Source organism: Ptychodera flava, chromosome 14 (genome assembly GCF_041260155.1).
Source record: "Ptychodera flava strain L36383 chromosome 14, AS_Pfla_20210202, whole genome shotgun sequence".
NCBI lineage: Eukaryota > Metazoa > Hemichordata > Enteropneusta > Ptychoderidae > Ptychodera > Ptychodera flava.
Window position 1 is genome coordinate 41,724,907 of NC_091941.1, and position 26,788 is coordinate 41,751,694.

The 26,788-nt window shown below is 35.5% G+C and overlaps 1 protein-coding gene across 3 annotated transcripts in view; it reads left to right on the forward strand.

Annotated features, from left to right (window-relative positions):
* LOC139150538 (centrosomal protein of 170 kDa protein B-like) overlaps positions 1-26,788 on the forward strand; it is a 146,774-nt gene that overhangs the window by 40,837 nt on the left and 79,149 nt on the right. For all 3 annotated transcript variants that reach the window (XM_070722970.1, XM_070722972.1, XM_070722971.1), the window contains exons 7-9: positions 1,576-1,952; positions 21,079-21,103; positions 25,403-25,902. In XM_070722970.1, coding sequence (XP_070579071.1) covers positions 1,576-1,952; positions 21,079-21,103; positions 25,403-25,902 — 902 coding nt within the window. The remainder of the gene's footprint in view (positions 1-1,575; positions 1,953-21,078; positions 21,104-25,402; positions 25,903-26,788) is intronic.

Here is a 26,788-nt window from a genome sequence, read left to right on the forward strand (position 1 = left end):
TACAGCTTTCTATCGATTAACTAAATGATATTTATTGAAATTATGATGAAATCTGCAATTTTGTAATTTTTGGGCAGTTTTTGCCATTTTTAGTCAAAACATGTGTTTCTCAAAGAGTACTGGTCTGATAGCTTTGAAATTTGGTATACAGGTTTCTACAGATGAGCTAAGTAATATATATTGAATTTCTGATGAAATCTGTAATTTTGTATTTTTGGGGCAACCTTTGCGATTTTTGGTCAAAAAATGTGTATTTCCAAAACTACTCATTTGATAGCTTTGAAATTTGGTATACAGGTTTCTAAAGATGAGCTTAGTAATATATATTGAATTTCTGATGAACTAAATGATATTTATAGAAATAATGATGAAATCTGCAATTTTGAATTTTTTGGGCAATTTTTCCCATTTTTGGTCAAAAAATGTGTTTCTCAAAAAGTACTGGTCTAACAGCTTTGAAATTTGGTATACAGGTTTCTATAGATGAATTAAATTTGATCTTTTGAAATAATGATGAAATCTGCAATTTTTATTTTCGGGGGCAATTGTTGCCATTTTTGGTCAAAAAATCTATTGTCAAAAATTACTCATCAGATAGCTTTGGTTGACATGTTCTTATGAATGATCCTATGTGATACATTCAAAGTATGATGAAATCTTCAATTGTATATTCTTGCAGCTTATTTTAGCCATTTTTTTCTGGCCACTGCATTGAGCTATCAAAGATTTCCACCTTCTTCATCAACATGTGTCAAAAATAGTTATTCTCTACATAAACACAGCGGAGCTATATCGGCCGCTAGGTCGCTTGTTTTAAGCTGGAAGGTTGTATTTAACTCACAAAATGATCACGTCAGAGTCTGGCTTTTGGTGGTAAATTTGTCGGAGATCATGTGTGTTTAAAAGTATCAGTTGACGAGACCTATCATGCAAAGGTTTTTCCAGTCCAGACATATATGAATGTCTAGAGAATTTAGCAATACATTGAGCCACAGTTTTATTAGATAACAGGAAAAAATTTGTAGTTATATTGTGTAGCAATACTCTTGTTGCCATTTTGATTATTTCACCACTATTTGAGGAAATTACAAAGTATTTACATTATATTTTTTAAACTTGGGTAATAAATACAATAGCTAACTCTTCATGATAGGTGTCCTTAACGTGATCAAAGTTTCTCCTACAAGCAATCAATATTTTCTGCTTCATTCATAATATTCACTAGGGTAAAACTGTAGCCTAAATCTGCATTCTCTAAGTCAATGAAATTTGTTTGTGAATTTTAGTACACAAAATCTTTCTGGCTTAAACTTCAAAAAGTTAACGCAAGGTGTTTTCTATCATCTCATCTATATAATTTCCATGACTGTTTTCTTTAAAAAAATCATGGGTGAGCAATTCTTGGCTTATACACTTTTATGACATTCATGCATGCCATTTTGTTCACTACCTTTAATTATTGAGAAGATTGGCATGTTAACAAAATTATCATGATTTAGATATCGAAACTTGCACTGTGCATTTTGAATTCATATACACTTTCCTGACATTGCAAGTTTATTTGTTTTATTTCAGACTCAGACAACAGTGACCATGCAACAAGTGTTAGTCACCAAACTGTGACTACAGCTAGAAGGCAAGACTCTGCAACTCCAAAGACATCTTATCATGAACAGAAACAGTATCACAGGGTAAACACAGGTTTGAAGCCTACAGAAGTTCACCGTGACAAGCCGAGTGATGACAGTGAACTAACAATAGTAACAGAAGGTCAAAAGCATGCAAGTTTTACAATTGAATTTAAAGAAAAGGAAAAATCACCCAAAATGGATTTACACAGAAGTCTGAGTAAGTTCATACCACCACAAGTGAAAGAGAGAATGGATGAAAAGGGAAGAATAATTGAAGAGAAGAAGATTCTTCGAAAGATTGAAGAACATCTTGACTTAGAAGTAAGTATTCTTATTTAACACTTTGGGTCAGAGGCTGCAATGTTTTTTGTGTCAATCTGTAGACAGATTTTGTTCCATTGATAAATCAACACCAGAATGTCACACACTTTGGTGTATAGCATCATCATGGAAAGATCTAGATATGATTAGAGTTTAGTTGCTGCGGTCTGAATAGCCAACAGTCATTATTAATGGATTTATTAATCAGGCTATATATCGAGGATTACTCACATTTGATGAATCTATGGTCTAATCATGCTAAAAGTTAGGTGGGGCCACATTTGCATAGTAAGTGAAATAAATATCAATGGTCATTTTCAAGCTCTGGGAAACTTCATGAATCATGTCAAATGGTATGAGTTGGCAGCAAAGGATACTACAGATCACCCTTTGGAGATAGGGAAAATGTGTACAATACAACTTCCAAGTCACATTTGGTTTTGAGACTTAGCCCTAGGTTGGTTTAAAAGATTTCCATGTGAGCTTCAAGTAGCAATAATAATTACAGTTGTGGCCATTATTCTTCGGTGGGGCAAGTTGGTAATTACCTACCAATTTAGCTAGGGATATTGTAATATACCAAGGGAACTTCCTAAACCAAACTCTATTTTCCTTTCCGGAGTAGTGGGATCACAGGTCCAGTAGGCATAATTTGTGATGATTTTTTTTCCCTATTATTATCATAAAAAATAATTATGAATATTAATAAATTATTAATATGAATGTTACAGAATATTAAAACTTTTTTACACACAATGTCGTCTACTTTGTGTAAATGCCATCTGGAAACTCCATTGTTGTGATAATTATGATTATGAATAAATTATGATTATGATTAATAAAGTCATATTTTACACATTGTAATGTGCTTATGTGAACAACCCTCTGGAAACCCTTTATATAGTTTCACAATCTATGCCAAAATATACAAGTGACACCATTGCCCAGTTTCAGTCTACGGCGAGAGTTACCATTGCCCAGGTTCAGTCTACGGCGAGAGTTACTATACAGTGTATATAATGAGAAGGTAGCCAGCTCCACTCGACAGTAAACTGACATACCCATGAATAACCTCCGTTTTCATCACTTCTGCATGTTGATTCTCAAAATTTCTCCCGGTGTTGGCAAGTCCATAAATCAGCCATCAAATCTACCCAGTTTTGGCCACTTAGACGGAAAATTTGTGAAGTTTGAGGCTGCGAGAAGGTATATATCGCCAATGAAATGATGCAGCCTTAGCGGAATCGACAGCATCCGGGATCTTTTAGGGCCGTTTGCGAAATTTGAATGTAGCCGCCAAGCGGGGCCGAGGGCGGAGCCATAATTTAACGTTATTAGATATGCTGACATTATTGATCGTACGGCCAATGAACGCTCGTGACCTTTGATTAGACCTCTCATCAGTTGACCCGAATGTACATGTGTCTGATCAACATCAAAACGTAGAATGAGTTTCATTTCTCTAGTTGGACGATGTATTTTTCGAACTTTATAGCAGTTGTAAGGTTGCTCCAAAGCAGCTTACTGGGTATGCGATCAATGGAGGTGGTAGCTTCAGCTAAACGGGGACAGCATCAACTGAACAAACACCGCAGTAGGCAGCTCAATATAGATTGCTGCGATCGTGTTTGCCAGCATTATATACACCTTATCCATATTATTTGATGACAATGTCGTCACGTACGTCCATTACACACGTCCAGATGAAATTCCGACGACAGTGAGCACACCGTCATCAACTGTGACCGACTCCTCTGCCCCTCCTCCGGCAAACACATCAGCGGCTAATCCGTAGCAATTAAAAAGTTTCCACTAGCTGTGATATTTGACCGTGGCAGTGACCTTTGATTTGAACGCGTTCGCCGCTGCGATATCACAGCTAGGTTTCCACGGTATCCACCTATTCCCGAAGAACCTCCGCCGTGTGCACATCGTACCCACAAATACCTTGAATAGCAAGGAACACGACTAACACTTCCAGGCTTACAAACGTGCTGACATTTTCTCGCCCGTTCTCGTTTCAAAATTTTAGTGTTTTTTCCAAAGACCCTGCTGCATCCGTGTATAGCGTCAATTGTTTTTCTCGAAGACAGAAAGTCCTCGCTTCAGTTTCTGAGTGTGATAAAACTGCAGAGCTTCGGTTAGGATTTCCAAATCTGCGTAAGGCTGTTCGCAAATTGTTTTTCTATTTGCGTAAAATGTACCAAAAATGCGTACAACATGACTACATGTAAGTACCTATATATAACAGCTGTCTCCGCGATATCGAAAACCGGTTCAAAAGTCAATGAATAAAGTGTTCAATAAACAACATCAGTGACAATGTTTTTCTTTGATATTAGTTTCACAATTTGTTCTGTTCTATTTTCTGTCGACGATTTTCATTTCTTACTAATTATTTAGACTACAACTTCCCACTATTGCCTTCGCTGCCTGACCTATCATCGCTGCTCTGAAGTCAAATTCACTTAGTCTCGGGCCTTCCGTGGTTATCACCATCAGATCATTTAGATCAGGCATAGTCACTTAGACAGCTACGTTTCGATTTTGTAATCCTGTTTTGGGTACTGAACCCACGCGCTCACACTGGACAGATGAGACTGGAATCACGGCTGCAATTATGGCCAATTTTGCAATATTCTGGAATAAGTTTACAAACCGGCATAAAACTATTATTTTGAAGTCTGCGTAGCATTAACTTAAACTTGATATTCGACTAGGAGATCTTCAGGGTTTACAAGTATGCATTGGGCGCAGCGGAAAAAAAACCCATTTTTTTGCAATAACAACGAACTCTATTGAACTTGTTACATTTTTAGCTCCCATAGCCATATGTATATATGGCAATGGAAGCTATTCTTATAGGCTAGGGAAATGTCTGTATGTATGTATGTCTGTATGTCTGTATGTCTGTCCGTCAACATCAAAAACTCCAAAACCGCTGCACATTTCATCTTGATATTTGGTGTGTACATGGATGATGGGCTGTAGATGAGATTTTGTTCAAATGAAGTTGTCATTGCCAAAAATATGCAAATTAAGTGAAAAAATGTAAAAACAGTCAAAATTGAAAATCTCAATAACCACTGAGCAGATTACATGAAAAATTAGCATGTAAGTACTTTGGGCTGACCTGAAATAATTGTCCTTTTTTTGATTTTTTGATATTGTTGAAAATATACAAATTAGTGCCAAAAAGGCATTTTTGGTAAAAAATCTTCTTCTTCATGAACCGCTGGTCAGACAGCTTTGATATTTGGTATACAGGTCCCTAGGGATAACCCAAATTGGATTTGTTCAAATTGTGATGAAATATGCAAATCTGTATTTTTAAGGAATTTTTTGTCATTTTTGGTCAAAAATTTATTTCATCAAAACCGCTCGTCTGACAGCTTTGATATTTGGTATACAGGTCCCTAGGGATAACCCAATTTGGATTTGTTCAAATTGTGATGAAATATGCAAATCTGTATTTTTAAGGAATTTTTTTTTTGGTCAAAAATTTATTTCATCAAAACCGCTCGTCTGACAGTTTTGATATTTGGTATACAGGTTCCTACAGATAAACTAAATATGATATATAGAATATATGATGAAATCTGCAATTTTGTATTTTTGGTGCAATTTTTGACATTTTTGGTCAAAAAATGTGTTTCTCAAAAACTACTTGTCTGATGCCTTTGATATTTGGTATACAGGTTCCTGGGGGTTCTCCTAGTGTGATATAGTGAAATTTGATGAAGTCTTCAATTTTTGTATTTTGGGGTCAATTTTTGCCATTTTTGGTCAAAATATTTGTTTCTCAAAAGTTACTCATGTGATAGCTTTGATATTTTGTATACATTTTTATACATAATTATGATGAAATCATCAATTTTGTATTTTTGCAGCTAATGTTGCCATTTTAGGTCAGGCCATCCTGAAATGAGCTATCAAAGATCTCAACCATCTTCATCAATACATATGTCACAAAAAGTTGCTCTCTACATAACACAGCAGAGCTCTGTCGACTATTGGGTCGCTTGTTTTTTTCAAAAACCGCTGGTCAGACAGCTTTAATATTTGGTTAACAGGTCCCTAGGATGACCTTAGTGAGATGATTTCATACAGTCAGGAAATACTTAATTTTGTATCCATGTCTATAGTAGCTTCAGGGACATTGGCCCTATGTTTAAGATAATGTTGTGATTCAGTAAGCATTTGAAATGGTAAACTGTATTTGGTGTTGAAATGCGGTAAAAAATAATGAGAAAACATAGCTGAGGTGATTTCAGCAGGTTTGGTTTCCAACAAATATATTCAAAGTTTTTTTCAATGTTAAAGAGTGATGGAGGGGGTGGGGGGGTCCTGGCAGATTTTGAAAAAAAATCCAAACAAATGTCAATAAAAAAATCAGCCACAGAAGGTTTGTCAAAAAGAAAAGGTGGGATAGTGGGAAAAAAAGAATGTACAGTGTATCGGATAAAAAAGATGTTCCTCATCAATCTTCCAGACAACCCCCTTTTATCAAATGGTACACCCCTGATGTATTTTTGTGTGCCATTAAACATGCAGTGTATTTTAGTTTAAGATGTCAATCAAGTTAGGTAAGGATTTGAAAGGAATAGTCAAGTTCACCACAGTTTAACTTTATCTCTTGTGTCATCATCCTTGTGTAATTGGTTAAGTTTGTAAGTTGCTCCAGATGTGGATATACCAGCTGTTCTGGAAGAAAACAATGTTTACTTTTCCCTATAGGGTTTCTGAGTTAATGATTGCATGTTGAAATCTCTCCATGTATCTGGTGCATGGGCAAAATGTAAATATTGGTTGCACGTTATGTATTTCAGTCTATGTCAAATATTGTAAATGAAAAATCAAGAACAGTTTGCTGTGTGCTTGTAAAAGATAACATGTATGTCAATTAAATTATATAAAATAATTAAATATTAAATATTAAATTAAATTATGTCAATTACATATTAAAACTGCCTTGCAGTTTGATTGTCTTAAAAATTATCACAGAAGTAGAAAATGAAAAGAAACTAATCAAATTGCTGTAACATATTCACCCTCAGTGTCTGTAGGCCTATACTTAACTATTTTATCATTACATTCAGCTTTTTGTTATATCTTTATCATTCTCCATGGGCCAAGGCACACTTGGGGTCAATGTCATCACTCTGTGCCAGTCTGTGAATGTCAGTCTGTCTGTATTTAGGCCCATGTTTCATACAATTGGTGGTTTGTTTTGATAACTATATTTGGTATATAGGGATAACCTAGCAATACAATTTTTTTGACAAAATGTGACATGACTTCGGTGACCTTTGACCTCAAATATACATATTTGTCCATAACTCAGTAACCACACGTGCTACACCCTTCATGTATAGTATGATGGGACACCTTATGATGCCACATATTGTACCTCATTAATTATGTGCATATCTCATTTTGAGCAAGCCAATAGAGCCAGAGGTCTGATTTTTGATATATAGGGATAACTATAGGAGAGAATTTTTTTTGACAAATGTAATGTGACCTCGGTGACCTTTGACCTCAAATATACATATTTGTCCATAACTCAGTAACCACAAGTGCTACACCCTTCATATCTGGTATGATTGGACACCTTATGATGCCACATATTGTAGCTCATTAATTATGGGTATATCTCATTCTGAGCAAGCCAATAAATAGAGCTGGATGTCTGATTTTTGGTATATAGGGATAACTATAGGAGAGAAATTTTTTGACCAAATGTCATGTGACCTTGATGACCTTTAACCTAAAATATATGTTTATGTCAATAAATAAGTAACTACAAGTGCTATGTCCTTTGTATTTAGTAGGATAGGAGACCTTATGACAACACATGCTTTACCTCATTAATTTTGCACACATCTAATTCTGGGCAAGTGAATAGAGCTAGAGGTCTGATTTTTTGGCATATAGGGATTAATTAGCAATATAATTTTTTTTTTCAAAATGTCATGTAACCTCAATGACCTTTGACCTTGATTATACATATATATGCATATCTCAGTAACCACAAGTTCTATACCCTCCAATTTTGATAGGATATTAGACCTTAAGATGTCACATCTTGTACCTCATTTATTATGCGCATATGTATTTCTTGGCTGGCCAATACTGCTAGAGGTCTGATCTTTTTTCCCGATTTAGAACCATAACTTAGACATGCCTCATGTGTTTCAAATTGGGAACAACGACATAGACCTATTTGCCCATAGATCTCAACATATACACTCCAGTGATACTTCTTAATGACCACATTTCCCTGCCCCATCAAGATTAATACTCCTATTACAAGTGGGGACTGTCATTGTCAATGACTTGTTTAGTTAATGGTTGTATCACAGTATACGATATTTCTAATTCTGTATTTTTTCCATTTTATATTCTGAATAAATACATTAAACATATTTCACTGTCTCCAGTACATTACATTTAAGTATTTTCACTTCATGCACTTTATCCCTTTCACACATGTTCAAATATCTGACCAGATAACAAACACTAAATAGTCCAGGATGGGAGCTACAGTGTCATTGACGCTATTTTTATTGGAACAGACTTGAAGGAAAACGTGATTGACAGGATGTAGGACAAAATATTGCTAAATTATGAACATTTTTTATTAAAATTTCACTTTTTCTCAGTATTTTTTGCAAGACATGGATATATTTGTCTAACATATTCATAAAAAAGTAACAGGTCCTCGTAACGCCAGCACGCGTACGCCTTTTCAATAAAAAAGATATCGATTTCAAGGTACATTGTCTGTGCTTTGTCTGTAAAACACGTCCGTGACTGCGTTTTTAGCTACTATAGACTATAGTCTATAGAAGCTATTGGGATGGGTATCCGTCCGGCGTCCGTCGTCAGTCTGTATGTATGTATGTATGTATGTATGTATGTATGTATGTATGTCCGTTTGTGAGGCGTCCGTCCACTCAAATATCTTGAGAACTGCAGTACTTACTGATTTGATATTTGTTGTGTAGATGAAAAATATGATTTTGAGAAACTTTTTTTTTTAATTTTTTGATATTGTTGAAAATAGGCAAATTAATGCCAAAAAAGGTGTTTTTGGTTAAAAATCTTCTTCTTCATAATTGCTGGTCAGACAGCTTTGTTATTTGGTATACAGGTCCCTAGGGATAACCCAACTTAGATTTGTTAAAATTGTGATGAAATATGCAAATGTGTATTTTTAAGGAATTTTTTTGTCATTTTTGGTCAAAGTTTGACTTACATTGTATGTAATTCTTGTACTGTATAAACCCTATCAATTCACCCAGAAAAAAATAATTAATATGATTTTAAATAATTGAATTAATTAGGAAATCATCAAAGCCAAAATAATTTTGGTGTGGAATTATCAGAAAGTTCAACTTTTTTTGACAGTTCATAGTGAATTGAGGATTAAAACATGTAAAGGCAACTTTCCTGAATCCCAACTTTGATACATTCTGAACCACCATTTATGTTATCTAAAAGAAATTGCTCATAATAGTTTGTCATGATAGGGTGGTCAAATAAATAGAGATAGAGAAAGTTCTAATTTCCATTTATGGTTGACTTGGAAAGGATAAAATAAGATTATTTTTGAGGAAAAAAATAGAGTGGTCAATTAAAAGAGTGGTCAAAGTGATAGGGTTTTTATGGTAAAGCGGGGCTGTAAGATTCCTCATGTGCTATTTATAGCAATTATGCAATCTGTGTAAACAGTGCAATGAAGGTGTAACATGATCCATTATAATGCTTTTGATGACCTTGAACTTCTTAAGTTTCAAACATTTGTCTCTTCTGTGTGCTTTCTCTGATTACCTACAGGCTCAACTTATTCAACAGAACTTACAATGTTAATTTGAAAGTTAAAATGTGCTTTGTTAATAGGATTAAAATACTGATATTAAAAGATAACCAGCTCAGGATTCTTTAAAACCTGACAGATATGCTTTTTTTATGACGTAAATCTTGATTTAAACAAGTCTTGTTTACTCTAATTAGAATGCAATTAACTCTCGTTTATTTGCTATTATAGACTAATATAGTCTGATGAAATATGCAAATCTGTATTATTACGGAATTTTTTTCCATTTTTGGTCAGGCCATCCTGAAATGAGCTATCAAAGATATCCACCTTCTTCATCAATACATGTGTCACAAAAGGTTATTCTCTACATAACACAGCAGAGCTCTGTCAACTGTTGAGTCGCTTGTTTTTTTAAAACCGCTGGTCAGACAGCTTTAATATTTGGTTTACATGTCCCTAGGATGACCTTAGTGAGATAATTTCATACAGTCAGGAAATACTTAATTGTGTATCCATGTCTATAGTAGCTTCAGGGACTTTGGCCCTATGTTTAATATTTTGTTGGGCAGCAAAATAGACGACAGTCAACGCTGCCTGTATTTTCATTGCAAATCTCTGAAAATCACAAGTTCAATTGGAAGGTGACTGCGTGTTTGTACGTACGTATGCTGTTTTGAGGTCTCCTCGCCAAGTCGCTGAACTTGACATATATATTTTCACAATGTCAACCGGGTATCTATCATAAACAAACGCATCTGCAACCCGTCATCCGTTTGTAATCACACATACATAGCTTGGACCGTTGACTTGAGGCACCTCCATCCTTGGACAGACCATGAAGTAATCGTACAGTGTAAGTGTAACTTTCATGTGTAAAAAAGGTCACGAGCGTTCATTGGCCGTACGATCAATTATGTCAGCATATCTTATAACGTTAAATCATGGCTCCGCCCTCGGCCCCGCTTGGCGGCTACATTCAAATTTCGCAAACGGCCCTAAAAGATCCCGGATGCTGTCGATTCCGCTAAGGCTGCATCATTTCATTGGCGATATATACCTTCTCGCAGCCTCAAACTTCACAAATTTTCCGTCTAAGTGGCCAAAACTGGGTAGATTTGATGGCTGATTTATGGACTTGCCAACACCGGGAGAAATTTTGAGAATCGACATGCAGAAGTGAAGAAAACGGAGGTAATTCATGGGTATGTCAGTTTACTGTCGAGTGGAGCTGGCTACCTTCTCATTATATACACTGTGTAGTAACTCTCGCCGTAGACTGAACCTGGGCAATGGTAACTCTCGCCGTAGACTGAACCTGGGCAATGGTGTCACTTGTATATTTTGGCATAGATTGTGAAACTGTATGAGGGTTTCCAGAGGGTTGTTCACATAAGCACATTACAATGTGTAAAATATGACTTTATTAATCATAATCATAATTTATTCATAATCATAATTATCACAACAATGGAGTTTCCAGATGGCATTTACACAAAGTAGACGACATTGTGTGTAAAAAAGTTTTAATATTCTGTAACATTCATATCAATAATTTATTAATATTCATAATTATTTTTTATGATAATAATAGGAAAAAATCATCACAAATTATGCCTACTGGACCTGTGGTGGGATGAGCTCTAAACAAACACAGCGGGTAACAAACTTTACAGCCAGCAATGGTGATCTGATATCGGGATGAACCATAATGTACTCCACTGTCCGCTTTAGGTTTCAGTAATTTTGGTCAGAGAGAACTTTGGTAGTGATTTTGTATGTGTGACTCAGATCATTGTGTAGTATGTTGAACACTCTTCTGATTGCCGACTGGTTTTTGACAGTACAAGTATTCTAAAAAGGTATTTTGTCAATTTTTACTGGCTGCTATCAAAGGTTTCTTCACCCACAAAAATTAAGCAACTAACTGTGCAGGTCATGTCAAAAGTTTTTGATTGTGGTCTTCCAGGATGTTTTGGGCAATGGTACTGAAAGTGAATGGGCAATGATATGCTGAAGTGCCGTCTGTGGTGCATTTATTCTCTGAGCGATATTTACCATAGTTTCAACTTCATGTAAAGCTTTGTACGATTTTGTCATCTTGTCTCGAATTTTGATGGAGCTTTCAAGACAGACTGTAAAGTTGACTTTTTATGAGTCACTGAGTGTTTTGAATTAGACTCCTGTGAACCAGTAAGTAAAGACCGGCTTTTGAAAGATCAGTGTACATGGGGTGATCTCAAACTTTTTTACAAAATACCATGTTCTGTGATGATGTTACTTCATGCAGCTTTTTCAAACCTGGTTATGTGTAATATTTATCAAAAAGAAGACAAGGCACGATATGATCTCTTAAGACCGTATTTTATTCCTTCTAGTTTTCATTCCCCAATCCGGTCCCCTTTTAACGACCCTACATGTAAATGGTTCATCCCAGCTATCAGATCACCATTGCTGGGTGTAAAATCTCACTACCCGCTGTGTTTGTTTAGATCTCATCTTGCCGCTACAGAAAGGAAAACAGTTTGGCTTAGGAAGTTCCCTTGGTATATTGCAATATCCCTAGCTAAATTGGTAGGTAATTACCAACTTGCCCCACCGAAGAATAATGGCCTTAACTGTAAAAGCATCGAAAAGTGGTCAGTGATGCTCAAACACCGTTGGTGCTATTTCTTTCATTTGCTTCATCACAAAATTTATTTGTCACTTTACCTAAGTAAGTGAAACGCGTAAAAAATAATCAGGCACAAAATGTTTTGTTCAACAATATCTTGTTTTCATGTTTCTTGTTTACATTAGAGGATTGACATAAATTTCACCATTTTATGAACAATTATATAACTGGACCAGTGTTTCATCCAGAATGGCATCAACAGAGGGGATTTTCACCCTTTACCAGAAAATTTAAGGGGGATTTCACCAGTTTATGTGTTTTTTCATGTATCTCTAAGGTGTGACTGGCACCATTTCATGGGGGCTGGTCCCCCTTGACAAATTACTGGGGGTGCCAAAATGTCAACAGAAGGGGAATCCCCATCCCCCTGTCTCGATGAAACATTGCTGGACATTCACATATTTAGTGTATTCATTCCAGACAGCAAACAACTCAATAGTGTTGTCCTTAGAAGCTGGGAGCTGGGTAAATTACCTGTCAGTCTGTTTTGCATTTTCCGCCTACTTTTCACAATAAAAAAAATTCTATGGCTCGCCTGTCAATATAACGATCACTGGCGGGCAACGCAATCGCACAAATGAACATATCAAATGAGCAGTTTTTTGACCCCTTTCCGAAATTCCCAACATGTGTGTACCCATGTTCTAAGTACACAATAACAGTTTCTAAATACCCATATTGCAGCAGTCATTTGAATATGTTGCCTCTTGTGATTTGCTGATGGACACACTTGCCTGTCAAATAAAGAACATCGTCATTGGTTAGAACTTTGCATGGAAAAGTAGGTTATCCTCATGCAGCATCTTTGCAATAATGGCTACTAAGAAGAGGATGGTGATGCTGTGGATGGAAGATTCCTTTTCAAAGAAAGCTTGATCCAAAGATGTTGTTTGTTTGAAACAGTTCATTTCTTTTATAAATTGGAAGTTGGAATATTTAAAATTTGCTGAGAAAAGCATGCATTCAATCGATTCGTTTCATTGGACTTTAGAGGTGATCAAACTGTGGAGTTACTGATGCAGGACCCAGCATGATGGTATATACGGCTTACAATGTGATAGACTACTACCATGTAACTGTTTATTGTAACTTTGTGAACAGATCAAGGACATCCCTGTGATGATGGAAATTTTTTAGTGTAAAACAACCAATTATATCAACACTTTGACTATTTTATTGATGTTATGAGTCAATTAGGGCAGAGTAACCATGCTCAAATTCAGTATTCACAATCATAGTTACTGGTGCATTCGGCCCATTCAATGGCATAGGTCCGTATTCTGCTGGTAGTACGGCCCAAAGTCAGTGAATAATGGTTGTTCTGTGTATATCGTTTGATTAAGTTCTGTTATTCCAGACAATACTTAAACATTTTTGGCTCCGCTGTCAGCGACACGGAGCTTATCAAATAGGTTGATTTTCCGTCGTTGTCGTCGTCCGTCGTGCGTCAACAATTGCCTTCTCCTCTGAAACCGCTAGTCCAATTGCTTTGAAATTTTACATGCAGTTCACTTGGGGTGACCTCACTTTAGTTTCTTCAAATCGTGGTGAAATTTGCATATTTGTATTTTTGGGGCATTTTTTGGTGTTTTTGATAAAAAAATCTTCTCTGAAACCGCTTGTCGGATTGCTTTGAAATGTGATATGCAGTTTACTTATGGTGACTTCAGTCAGATTTGTTCAAATCATGGTGAAGTTTGCATATTTGTATTTTTAAGGCAATTTTTAGCTACTATAGACTATAGTCTATAGAAGCTATTGGGATGGGTATCCGTCCGGCGTCCGTCGTCAGTCTGTATGTATGTATGTATGTATGTATGTATGTATGTATGTATGTATGTCCGTTTGTGAGGCGTCCGTCCACTCAAATATCTTGAGAACCGCAGTACTTACTGATTTGATATTTGTTGTGTAGATGAAAAATATGATTTTGAGAAACTATTTTTTTTAATTTTTTGATATTGTTGAAAATAGGCAAATTAATGCCAAAAAAGGTGTTTTTGGTAAAAAATCTTCTTCTTCATAACCACTGGTCAGATAGCTTTGTTATTTGGTATACAGGTCCCTAGGGGTAACCCAACTTAGATTTGTTCAAATTGTGATGAAATATGCAAATGCGTATTTTTAAGGAATTTTTTTGTCATTTTTGGTCATAATTTGACTTACATTGTATGTAATTCTTGTACTGTATAAACCCTATCAATTCACCAAGAAAAAATAATTAATATGATTTTAATAATTGAATTAATTAGGAAATCATCAAAGCCAAAATAATTTTAGTGTAGAATTATCAGAAAGCTCAACTTTTTGTGACAGTTCATAGTGAATTGAGGATTAAAACATGTAAAGGCAACTTTCCTGAATCCCAACTTTGATATATTCTGAACCACCATTTATGTTATCTAAAAGAAATTGCTCATAATAGTTTGTCATGATAGGGTGGTCAAATAAATAGAGATAGTAAAGTTCTAATTTCCATTTATGGTTGACTTGGTAAGGATAAAATAAGATTACTTTTTGAGGAAAAAATAGAGTGGTCAATTAAAAGAGTGGTCAAAGTGATAGGGTTTTTATGGTAAAGCTGGGCTGTAAGATTCCTCATGTGCTATTTATAGCAATTATGCAATCTGTGTAAACAGTGCAATGAAAGTGTAACATGATTCCTTATAATGCTTTTGATGACCTTGAACTTCTTAAATTTCAAACATTTGTCTCTTCAGTGTGCTTTCTCTGAGTATGTACAGTCTCAACTTATTCAACAGAACTTACTCACAATGTTAATTTGAAAGTTAAAATGTGCTTGGTAAATAGGATGAAAATACTGATATTAAAAGATAACCAGCTCAAGATTCTTTATAACCTGACAGATATGCTGTTTTTTTATGACGTAAATCTTGATTTAAGCAAGTCTTGTTTACTTTAATTAGAATGTAATTAACTCTCGTTTATTTGCTATTATAGACTAATATAGTCTGATGAAATATGCAAATCTGTATTTTTACGGAATTTTTTTCCATTTTTGGTCAGGCCATCCTGAAATGAGCTATCAAAGATATCCACCTTCTTCATCAATACATGTGTCACAAAAGGTTATTCTCTACATAACACAGCAGAGCTCTGTCAACTGTTTAGTCGCTTGTTTTTTCAAAACCGCTGTTCAGACAGCTTTAATATTTGGTTTACATGTCCCTAGGATGACCTTAGTGAGATAATTTCATACAGTCAGGAAATACTTAATTGTGTATCCATGTCTATAGTAGCTTCAGGGACTTTGGCCCTATGTTTGTCATTTTTGGTAAAAAAAATCTTTAAAAATCTTCATCTTCAAAACTACCAGTCAGATAGCTTTGATATTTGGTATATATTTCCCTAGGGCTGATCTTTTTCAGTTTTCTTCATATTGTGCAGAAATATGCAAATTTGTATTTTGAAGGCAATTTTGGCCATTTTTGGTAAAAAATGTATTTCTCAAAAAGAACTGGTCAGATAGCTTTGAAATTTGGTATACAGGTTTCTATAGATGAACTAAGTAACATATATTGAATTTCTGATGAAATCTGTGATTTTGTACTTTTCGGGCAATTTTTGCCATTTTTGGTCAAAAAGTGTGTATTTCCAAAACTACTCATCTGATAGCTTTGACATTTGGTATACAGGTTCCTACAGATGAACTAAATGATATTTATTGAAATTATGATGAAATCTGCAATTTTGTATTTTTGGGGCAATTTTTGCCATTTTTCGTCAAAAAATGTGTATTTCCACAACTACTCATCTGATAGCCTTGCAATTTGGTATACAGGTTCCTACAGATCACCTCAATGATATTTATTGAAATTATGATGAAATCTGCAATTTTTTTACCTTCTCGTGTCTATTTATAGACAGAGAAAACCAGTATGCTGGTGTCATCTACTTCCGTCTGTCAATACTTCCGTCTGTCAAGATCCGTTGACGTTATGCCATTGTGATGGGTCATATCATAAACTGGTGGGGGTGTTCATGGTTCAGGTTGAGGTGTAGGAGAACGATTTTGAGCTGTGACAAAAATCAAAAGGGACTTAGCGGCATAGCCACAGTGTTACATGTAAGCCTTTCTCCAAGGTTCTTAGTTGACTACGATCTATTACAGACTACTGAGCTGACGTTAGGGGTACTCACTTTGTGTTTGCTCACCCTGTGTGCGCTAGTGTTTGGTACTGAGTTGCGTGGATATCCCCTCATGGCCTCACGTGATATGGGCCTGTTGCATAATCTGCAGATGATCATATGCCTCAGAGTCTGAAAACGGTCATTGTGTAAGCCTGTCGGCATTTTCCTTGCATTTTTTCTCATTTAATTTTGCAAAATATCGGCGAGTACCTCAATATTTCAAGATAACTCTTTCTTCCCAATCGTTTCCTTGAGTTTCAGAGTCATATGAACGAAAATGAGTGAAAGTTTTAGACAGGAAAATCGGACGTCGGCCATGTTCAATGTTTACAGTACAATCAGAAGTTTATGTGGAGGAAATAACTAACAAACACTATTCATGATGCCCGCCCTCTAGAGGCAGACCCTCCTATATGAAGTACATTGTACAACATTTGATGCTTGTGGAAAGCTTAACCACACAAAGGAGCATTTTAACTTTTAGAAAATGACAAATTGAATAAGAAGCTATTCTGAAAATGTCAAATACTGAGAAAAAATGCGCAAATATTCAAAATAAACAGGTTAACTGACTGGTCAGCTATAAAAAACAATGAAAATGTTTATGATCAAAAGTTTTTGAGATGCGCACATTTTAACAAATACAGAAATTATTAACATTATAAATATAAGACCAAACTATTTTTCAGGGATGGGACAGGTTGGAAATGAGGGGTGAGAGACAAAGGCACTCCTATTGCTGCATGTGGATGCAGCCACACCATTTCATTTACAGCATACTTATTCACTGTGTTGTGTTCAAGTTCCATATTGTACTGACTGTCATACAAGGATAACATAAGCAAATCAAATCAAATTAGAAAAGGATCAATGCTGTTGTGTGGATTTTGCTGAACACGGCTGATTTTAATATTTCGCCCTACATATTTGGTATCCAGCAAAGGCATATTTTGATGTAAAGTCAAAATTAACACTACATTGCTGACAATATATGTTACCGTTTCTGCATGAACTTTTCTTTTTTAAATTTTAGAAAGTACTTCGAACAGATTAACAATTATCGTGATGTCAACCCATGATTTTACACCACAAAGACTGTAATTCTGCCAATTTTTTTTATTTTTCAGTCATTTTATAAATTTTGCACTGCACAAAATGATTGAACAAATTGCAATGTTTGAATTTGTAAACTCAAAGAATAAAAATCCTTTGGTCACAGATTAAATTATTTTTTGAAAAGAAATTTACTCTTAAACACTTTTAGCATATATTCTTTACACGGTCATGTATTTCAAGGAAAATATGCCTATTAAAAACAGTACTTTCTTCACTTTCAATTTCTTTTGAATACTATGACAATTATCAGCCATGAGGTTTTACAAACACAAGACCAGATAAGCATTTTTCATCATTTCCACAGGACTCTTTGGAATATCCCTTAAAAACAGTTAAAAGTGACTTAAAATGATCACTTGGTATACATTTAATTTACAGATGCCAGGTTGTGTATTTCACATGCACTCAGGTCAGTAGGGAAGTGCGTCATTACTATTTTGGACTGTTAATTCTTATTTCTGAATTATTTAACCTTTTTTCCACACTGAACTATCTTTAGGCAGTTTATACTGTAGCTTAGAATTTTTTTGATTGATGTATTTAATCATCTTTTGGGTTCTTTGGGTCCATATCTCACCTCATGCCCCTACATCATCAACTATTTACCAATAACTCCATGCCAACAACCAATTACCTGACCTGGCCACACATTAGAGAAGGTACAGCGTCATTGACGGTATTTTTTAATTTTGGGGCAATTTTTGCCATTTTTGGTCAAAAAATGTGTTTATCAAAAAATACTGGTCTGATAGCTTTGAAATTTTGTATGCAGGTTTCTACAGATGAGCTAAGTAATATGTATTGAATTTCTGATGAAATCTGTAATTTTGTATTTTTGGGGCAATTTTTGCCATTTTTGGTCAAAAAATGTGTATTTCCAAAACTACTCATAGCTTTGAAATTTGGTATACAGGTTTCTATGGATAAACTAAATGATATTTATTGAAATTATGATGAAATCTGCAATTTTGAATTTTTGGAGCAATTGTTCCATTTTTGGTCAAAAAATGTGTTTCTCAAAAAGTACTGGTCTAACAGCTTTGAAATTTGGTATACAGGTTTCTATAGATGAACTAAATTTGGTCTTTTTGAAATTATGATGAAATCTGCAATTTTTATTTTGGGGGCAATTGTTGCCTTTTTTGGTCAGAAAATTTTATTCTCAAAAAACTACTCATCAGATAGCTTTGGTTGACATGTTCTTTAGGGATGATCCGATGTGATATATTCAAAGTATGATGAAATCTTCAATTGTGTATTTTTGCAGCTATTTTAGCCACTTTTTTCTGGCCACTGCATTGATGTGCTGTTTGGTTAAACTTGATGGGACTCACCATTATAAGATCATATTCTGTCATATAGCAGTAACAAAAGTGACATATCTTTGCTTCTTTCAGATTTCTAATACTGTACACCTTTTAAAAGTTATGTTGGTAATTTCAGTGTACTTTTTACCGGCCTCTTTCCATTGCGGACTGTCAACCTTAGGACCATTTAGTGTCACATGGAGGAGGACATGGTAAATGTACCAAGAGCAGGCTGCTGATGATCAGGATGCAGTACACAAACTATCTTTGCCATATGTAAACACAATTAGAAGCCCTCCGTATTGAGCTTGAGGAGGCAACAGCTGTGCTGAAATTTGTTGATTACTGCAGTGTTCGCGCTACCGCTCGCCAGACGGCAAAATGGCGAATTGATTCACTCATTGGCGACTCAGACGGTCAGAACAATCGCCAGACTGGCGACTCAAAATTTGTACGTTCGGTCACTTTGTTCTACGATGTTCTGTTGCATTGCGGTGTTTTGTTTTACTTCTTGGGAAGTCTTCCGCCATAGTACTATCGTACTCATCTAAGTATAAGCCCTGCCACTGTTTTCAGAGTATAATGGGTCGTACAAGTTGGTAAAATTACTTTTCAGATAAAAGAAGCTAATGGGACATCGAAGTTCCCGTGTATCGTGAGCAAAATGGCACGTATACCCAATACATGTACTTGTGCCCCTCCGAAATGTCCCCCGTTACCTAAATAGAATAGTCCCACTCTAGTTACGTCCGCCATTGTTCACGTTCACGCTGTCCTGTTTTCCCGGAGGTTGTCATAGTCCAAGTCTAAACATGCAATTTCAGTTGTTTTCAGCGATCATCCTTTCATCTGCGAAGAGCGGTTTTACCGTTGACCATTACAATTTTCACTGCTATGCTGTTGTTTTAACAAGACACGGACCGTTTGATCTTGGAAAGTAGAGTTGCTTTTACGTGCAGCCAATGCACATGCCAGTTCACGGGTTCACACCATGCTCTTGAACATGAATGGCAGCACACATGATGTCTTTGTTTCACGTTTATATTTTATCTCAAGGTATGATTCAAGCTGAAATGTCACCAAATGTCACTTCTATATCGAGGGATTGTGCAAACCAGTTTGATTTAAAACAGCTTTGTAAAACACTGTTTACTTAGCTTGGAAATTGTTACTGAGTTTTGCTGTCTTTTGCCATGCACGGACGTGTATCAATATCAGTGTGATCATGGCATGCCATGCCACGTTCATGAAGATCTTGAGGATGTTTCTCTTTCTGTATTTTTTTGTACTTCACAATTTCTTTGGATGACGTTTGAAAGTTCAAGTGGTGTTCAATAGTCATGCATGAGTTTTGATACGAAGCATTCTTTTTATTGAACTATTAAAGCAGCACTGAGGATACATATGATGATGAGAAAGTGGCAGACCTGAAATATTTGGTTATCATTACTCTTGAGTATTTAATGATATCACCTTTGACCCTTCGAGATGAATGTGTGTGACCCTTGACCTCACCTCTCAAAAGAAAAATCTGGCTACTTGTGTTCACACTGTATTAGCCAAAAAGGCTAATCAGCTTGAGTAGCCAGAGCAAACCCTGTACTGTGATTACAGTGGCAGTGACATTGAGGATGAGACTGGAGATTGTGAGGACATGGTGTAGTAGTTTTGTTGGTATTAGACTATTCTATAACAAAAACCAAACAGACATGAAACTGGCTTTAACTTATTGGTTTATCAGTTTAGTCTTAAGGTATATTGTACATTCTCATTACCTGAGCAGATATTCCTCTTTAGTCTCTGTAAAATTTACACTCAGATGTCACCAGAAAACTCCCTTTGAACCTGTGAATTTCAATTTTTGCCTTTCAAAAGGGGGACACCCCCTCTTGCACTCTTCCCCCTTGTTCGCTCTGCTCACTAACTGCTTGCTTGCTGTGCTCACTCATACCTACACCTGCCTACTTTTATTATTTACCCTTCTACTTTTAAAACTAATGACAACACTACTCAAGTGCCTTTTACATCTTATACTTTGATTTTACTTTCTTTCAGCCTGAAAAAGATGTATCTGGTAGAGGTGAGTTTCTTTTTAGTCACTTCATAGCTGCCAAAATTTTAAAAGTATTCATGATTTCATACATGTAGATATCTGTTTCATATCTATTTATAACATCATCAACCAGATTATCCTTGGTGTTTAATTTAATTACTTGCCAATACATATATGTGCTGCTCTTTTGGGTTGGGTTTTCAGTCATTGGTCTAAAATGGAGTTACAACATTTCAGTTTTACAAAAAGGTGTATGATATCATCCACCCAAATAAAATTCAAGTTAAACATGTTTTTTGTACTGAAATTTTCAGTTTTTCCTTAAGAGACTTTTGGCAAATCATGACTCTGCTGGCTACAACGGATTTGTAGTTGACTTTGCTGCTGTTCTGACCGTGGAAAAGATAAGATTTCACCCCATGCTTTGCAAATTTCAACCTTATGAGTATGACTTTGACTATGGTCAAAGGTCAAACAGGTCTGAAATGGTATCCTGAAATAAAGAGATTTAAAATTCACTCTGCTATCAAATTACTGACATCTCTGAAAAAGCTTTTTAGCTCACATTTGGTTATACCAATGTGAGGTTATTATATAAGCTGAAGTCGGTGGCGTCTGTATGTATGTGTGTATGTACGTACAGTGTGTCCATCAACTTCAAAAACCGCTGCTCTTTTTAGCGCGGTATTTGGTCTGTGGATGCATCCTGGGCTGTAGATGGGAGTTTCTTAAAATGAAGTTTGCAGTGCCCAAATTATGCAAATGAGCTTTAAAAATGTGAAAATGGTCAAAAATCATTAACTCAAGAACTGCTGTTTGATTGCTTTGAAAATTAATATGCAAGAACCTTAGGTAGACTTTACACAGTTTTATGTTTATCGTGAAGATATCTTGAATTTTGTATTTTTGCTGAATTTTTTGGTTATTTTCCCCATTTTAAGTAAAAATTATTCTTCTCTGAAACCGCCTGCCCAGTTTCTCTCAAATTTGGGTTGGATGTTTGCAAGGGTGTTACCCTTCTGATTTGTTGAAATTACAACAACATTGGAAAAATTACTGTTTTGGGGCAATTTTTATCATTTTTGGTCAAAAAATTCTAAAAAATATTTTCTTTTTAAAGCCCCTGGACAGGCAGCTTTTATATTTGGTGTACAGATGTCCAGGATGACAATTGTAAGATATGTGGAAGTTGTCTTGAAATATACAAATTTGTATTTTTACCTTCTCATCTATTTATAGACAGAGAAGGTATTATTAAGACAATTTTGTCATTTTTGGTCAAGAAAACTTGTTCTCAAAATTACTTGTCTGATAGCTTTGTAATTTGATACAAAAGTCCTGAGGGATGTTACTAGATAAATTTTTCTGCTCAAAGTGTTGGAAAACCCCCAAATTTGTATATTTGAGGTAATTTTCTTTGTTTGTGACCTTAAATGACCGACACAAACCCAGGATATGTTGTGAGAGAGTTTCGAAGGCTGTGAACATAATTTTGTCATATTTGGTATCCATTTGTAGGAAAATTTGATCCAGAAAATATAGCTGAAGTGATTTTTTAGCTCCCATAGCCATATGTATATATGGCAATGGAAGCTGTTCTTATAGGCTAGGGAACTGTCTGTATGTATGTATGTCTGTATGTCTGTATGTCTGTCCGTCAACATCAAAAACTCCAAAACCGCTGCACATTTCATCTTGATATTTGGTGTGTACATGGATGATGGGCTGTAGATGAGATTTTGTTCAAATGAAGTTGTCATTGCCAAAAATATGCAAATTAAGTGAAAAAATGTAAAAACAGTTAAAATTCAAAAACTCAATAACCACTGAGCAGATTACATGAAAAATTAGCATGTAAGTACTTTGGGCTGACCTGAAACGATTGTGCACATCTTGGGTCAGTATGTTGGACTTGCTATTTTTCATGAATTTTTTTGTAATTTTCTCCCATTTTTGGTCAAAAAATCTTCTCTGAAACCGCAAGTCCGATTGATTTGAAACTTGGTATGAAAGTGCATAGGAGTGACCTTTCCCAAATTTGGGCAAATCGTGGTGAAATTTGCATATTTTTAGTTTACACGTCCATAGACTCCCATGTATAAGGCAGATCTCCATAGACTCCCATGTATAAGGCCACGAAAAATAAAAATTTAGTTTCTCATCGTATTCATATTGCAAAAAGGATGCAGCAACACAATTTTTAGTCCCCACGGATGAAGTCCAGTGGGCTTATAGATTGGGTCATGTCCGTCTGTTCGTCCATCCATGAGTCCATCCGTTCACGCAGATATCTCGGATATTTTGACAAAATGTCACGTGACCTCGGTGACCTTTGACCTCAAATATACTTATTTGTCCATAACTCAGTAACCACAAGTGCTACACGCTTCATGTATGGTATGATGGGACACCTTATGATGCCCAATATTGTACCTCATTAATTATGTGCATATCTAATTTTGAGCGAGCCAATAGAGCTAGAGGTCTGATTTTTGGTATATAGGGATAACTTAGCAATACAATTTTTTTGACAAAATGTCATGTGACCTTGGTGACCTATGACCTCAAATATACATATTTGTCCATAACTCAGTAACCACAAGTGCTACACCCTTTATATTTGGTATGATTGGACACCTTTTGACACCACATACTGTACCTCATTAATTATGCACATATCTCATTCTGAGCAAGCCAATAGAGCTGGATGTCTGATTTTTGGTATATAGGGATAACTATAGGAGAGAAATTTTTTGACCAAATGTCATGTGACCTCGAAGACCTTTTACCTAAAATATATGTTTGAGTCAATAAATAAGTAACCACAAGTGCTATGTCCTTTGTATTTAGTAGGATGGGAGACCTTATGACAACACACGCTTTACCTCATTAATTATGCACACATCTAATTCTGGGCAAGCGAATAGAGCTAGAGGTCTGATTTTTTGGCATATAGGGATTAATTAGCAATATAGTTTTTTTTTCAAAATGTCATGTGACCTCGGTGACCTTTGACCTTGATTATACATATATATGCATACTTCAGTAACCACAAGTTCTATACCCTCCAATTTTGATAGGATATTAGACCTTAAGATGTCACATCTTGTACCTCATTTATTATGCGCATATGTATTTCTTGGCTGGCCAATACTGCTAGAGGTCTGATCTTTTTTCCCGATTTAGAACCATAACTTAGACATGCCTCATGTGTTTCAAATTGGGAACAACGACATTGACCTATGTGCCCATAGATCTCAACATATACACTCCAGTGATACTTCTTAATGACCACATTTCCCTGCCCCATCAAGACTAATACTCCTATCACAAGTGGGGACTATGTCATTGTCAATGACTTGTTGAGTTAACGGTTGTATCACAGTATTCGATATTTCTAATTCTGTATTTTTTTCATTTTATATTCTGAATAAATACATTAAACATATTTCACTGTCTCCAGTACATTACATTTAAGTATTTTCACTTCATGCACTTTATCCATTTCACACATGTTCAAATATCGGACCAGAGAACAAACACTAAATAGTCCAGGATGGGAGCTACAGTGTCATTGACGCTATTTTTTTCATTGCGGACCAATTTTTGCAACTTTTCTATGTAAGACACACAAGACTGATGAGAAATTTGGATCCAGGATAATTCCAGATGTCGTAATCACCCCCCACAGTGGAAGGCATTTCACTATCTGTAACTAATTTAAGTGCTGTTTACATTCAAATGATAGCACTCATAGCATTAATTAAAACATACCCAAGGTTGTAAATACATTTCTTGCCAGACTGGCCTTATGTAAACATGATCAACAAAAGAGTGGAACATTTTATATTCAGGAGGGGGTAGGGTCTAGAAGATTGATGAGGTAGTATTACTCTTTACCAGATCCCTTGTACATTTTTCACACTCTTTATTTTTTCCCCACTCTTCCAAACTTTTCTTTTTGTCGAGCCCTCTCTGGCTAATTTTTTTGTTGAAATTTGCTTATATATGTAGGATCTGCTTGTCCTATTGCTTTAGATGTTGATAATGCATGTTCCTAGAGATGACCTTCAGTACCTAAGTTGCAGACCTCATTTGCTTTTGTCATTCTTGTTTTTCTGGTTTAAATATTTCTTGAATGGACCAATTCAAATCGAATGTGAGCACACTGTCCTTGACGGTATTTTTGTGTCTTGTTTCCATACAATTTAGACATAATTGTAATGTAGAAATGTAGGTATTTTAAAAGAACATATTGAAAAGATATTGTACTTTATTGTACAATTCTACTTTATTCCTGAACTTCTGTACTTGTTTTTTACACAGAGAAATTTCGACAGAAAAAATTGAATCCAGCAGACTTGCTGACTGTAAGTGATGTTGATGAAGAAACTAAAGTTGCTGTCACCATGGTTGAATCTGAGGAATTACTTAACAGGATATTTACAGAAAACAGTTCATCCAGTACCTATAATGCTAGTTTGTCAATGACTTCTGGTATTATGGAGCAGCCTTTACAAAGCAGATCTGAAGTTAGTTCCAGAAGTCCTCTGACAAGGTCAAAGTCTATGCCTTCAAGGAAAACAAGACCAGTTATGAGGAGAAAGCAGCCAGATCCAGAAAAGATGAAAGAACTGACCGAAACGGTAGAAAACAGTGACAATGCTAGTGAAACAGGGACATACACAATAGAGGGTGAAAAGCAATCAAAAGAGGAAAAGGAAGCAAGGAAGAAGATTGATGAAATATTTGGTATTCAGAGTACTGAATCAAAAGATGAAAGAGATAATGTTGCATCATATGTAAAAGAAATTGAGGAAAATCAAGTAAGAAAGATTTAATAATGATAAATTCAAATGCATACATGAAAATAAACATTGCCTAATTCCTGTACCACACACTTATCCTAGATCCACCATCCAAAACGAAGGACTGGAAGTCCGAACACAAAAGACAGTCAGAAAGTCAACTGAATTAAATTTGTCATCTAATGAGTGGTAAAATCCATCAAAGCTTTGCTCTGTACTTGATCTAATTACATGTGAGATTGCTGTGCTAATTGTGCACTGAGCACTGTTTCTTCCCTGTGCAGACATTTCTCAAGCTTATAGTGCTCTATGCCATGAGCAGAGCATTATAAAGAATAACAGAAATTACCTCAATACTTCAAGTACAAAGTAAATATATGTGTTACTCAAGTTTTATGCATTTAGCAATCATTAGACTAATTTTATCTTCAGGACGTATGCCTTTTATAGGGTTGGGGCACAACGTTATACTATCATTCTAGGTGGTATTGAAATTAAACAGCTGAAGAAATTTGTTGTTCCATGTTTTTACTGAAAGGGGGATTGAACCATGTGATGTCATATTTCATATGTCATATTAAACAGCTGAAGAAATTTGTTGTCAGTGTTTCCATGTTTTTACTGAAAGGGGGATTGAACCATTTGATGTCTTATTTCCTATCATTGCTTCCCTTCATTGATTGGTTGGTCTTAACATTTGGTCAGTGTAACCACTTGACTTTAACGATGTGTTGTAGTGACCTTTTTATTTATCGAAGATGCCCTTATCACTAATATTGTTTAGATGGGTTTGCTTATTGCACCAGGGATGTGTTTAATTGTTGTTGGCAGATGATTAGGCTGCTTATGGATGTACATTGTTTATAGGTCGACCTGGCTCAGGTTTGTTGAAATTATAATAAAA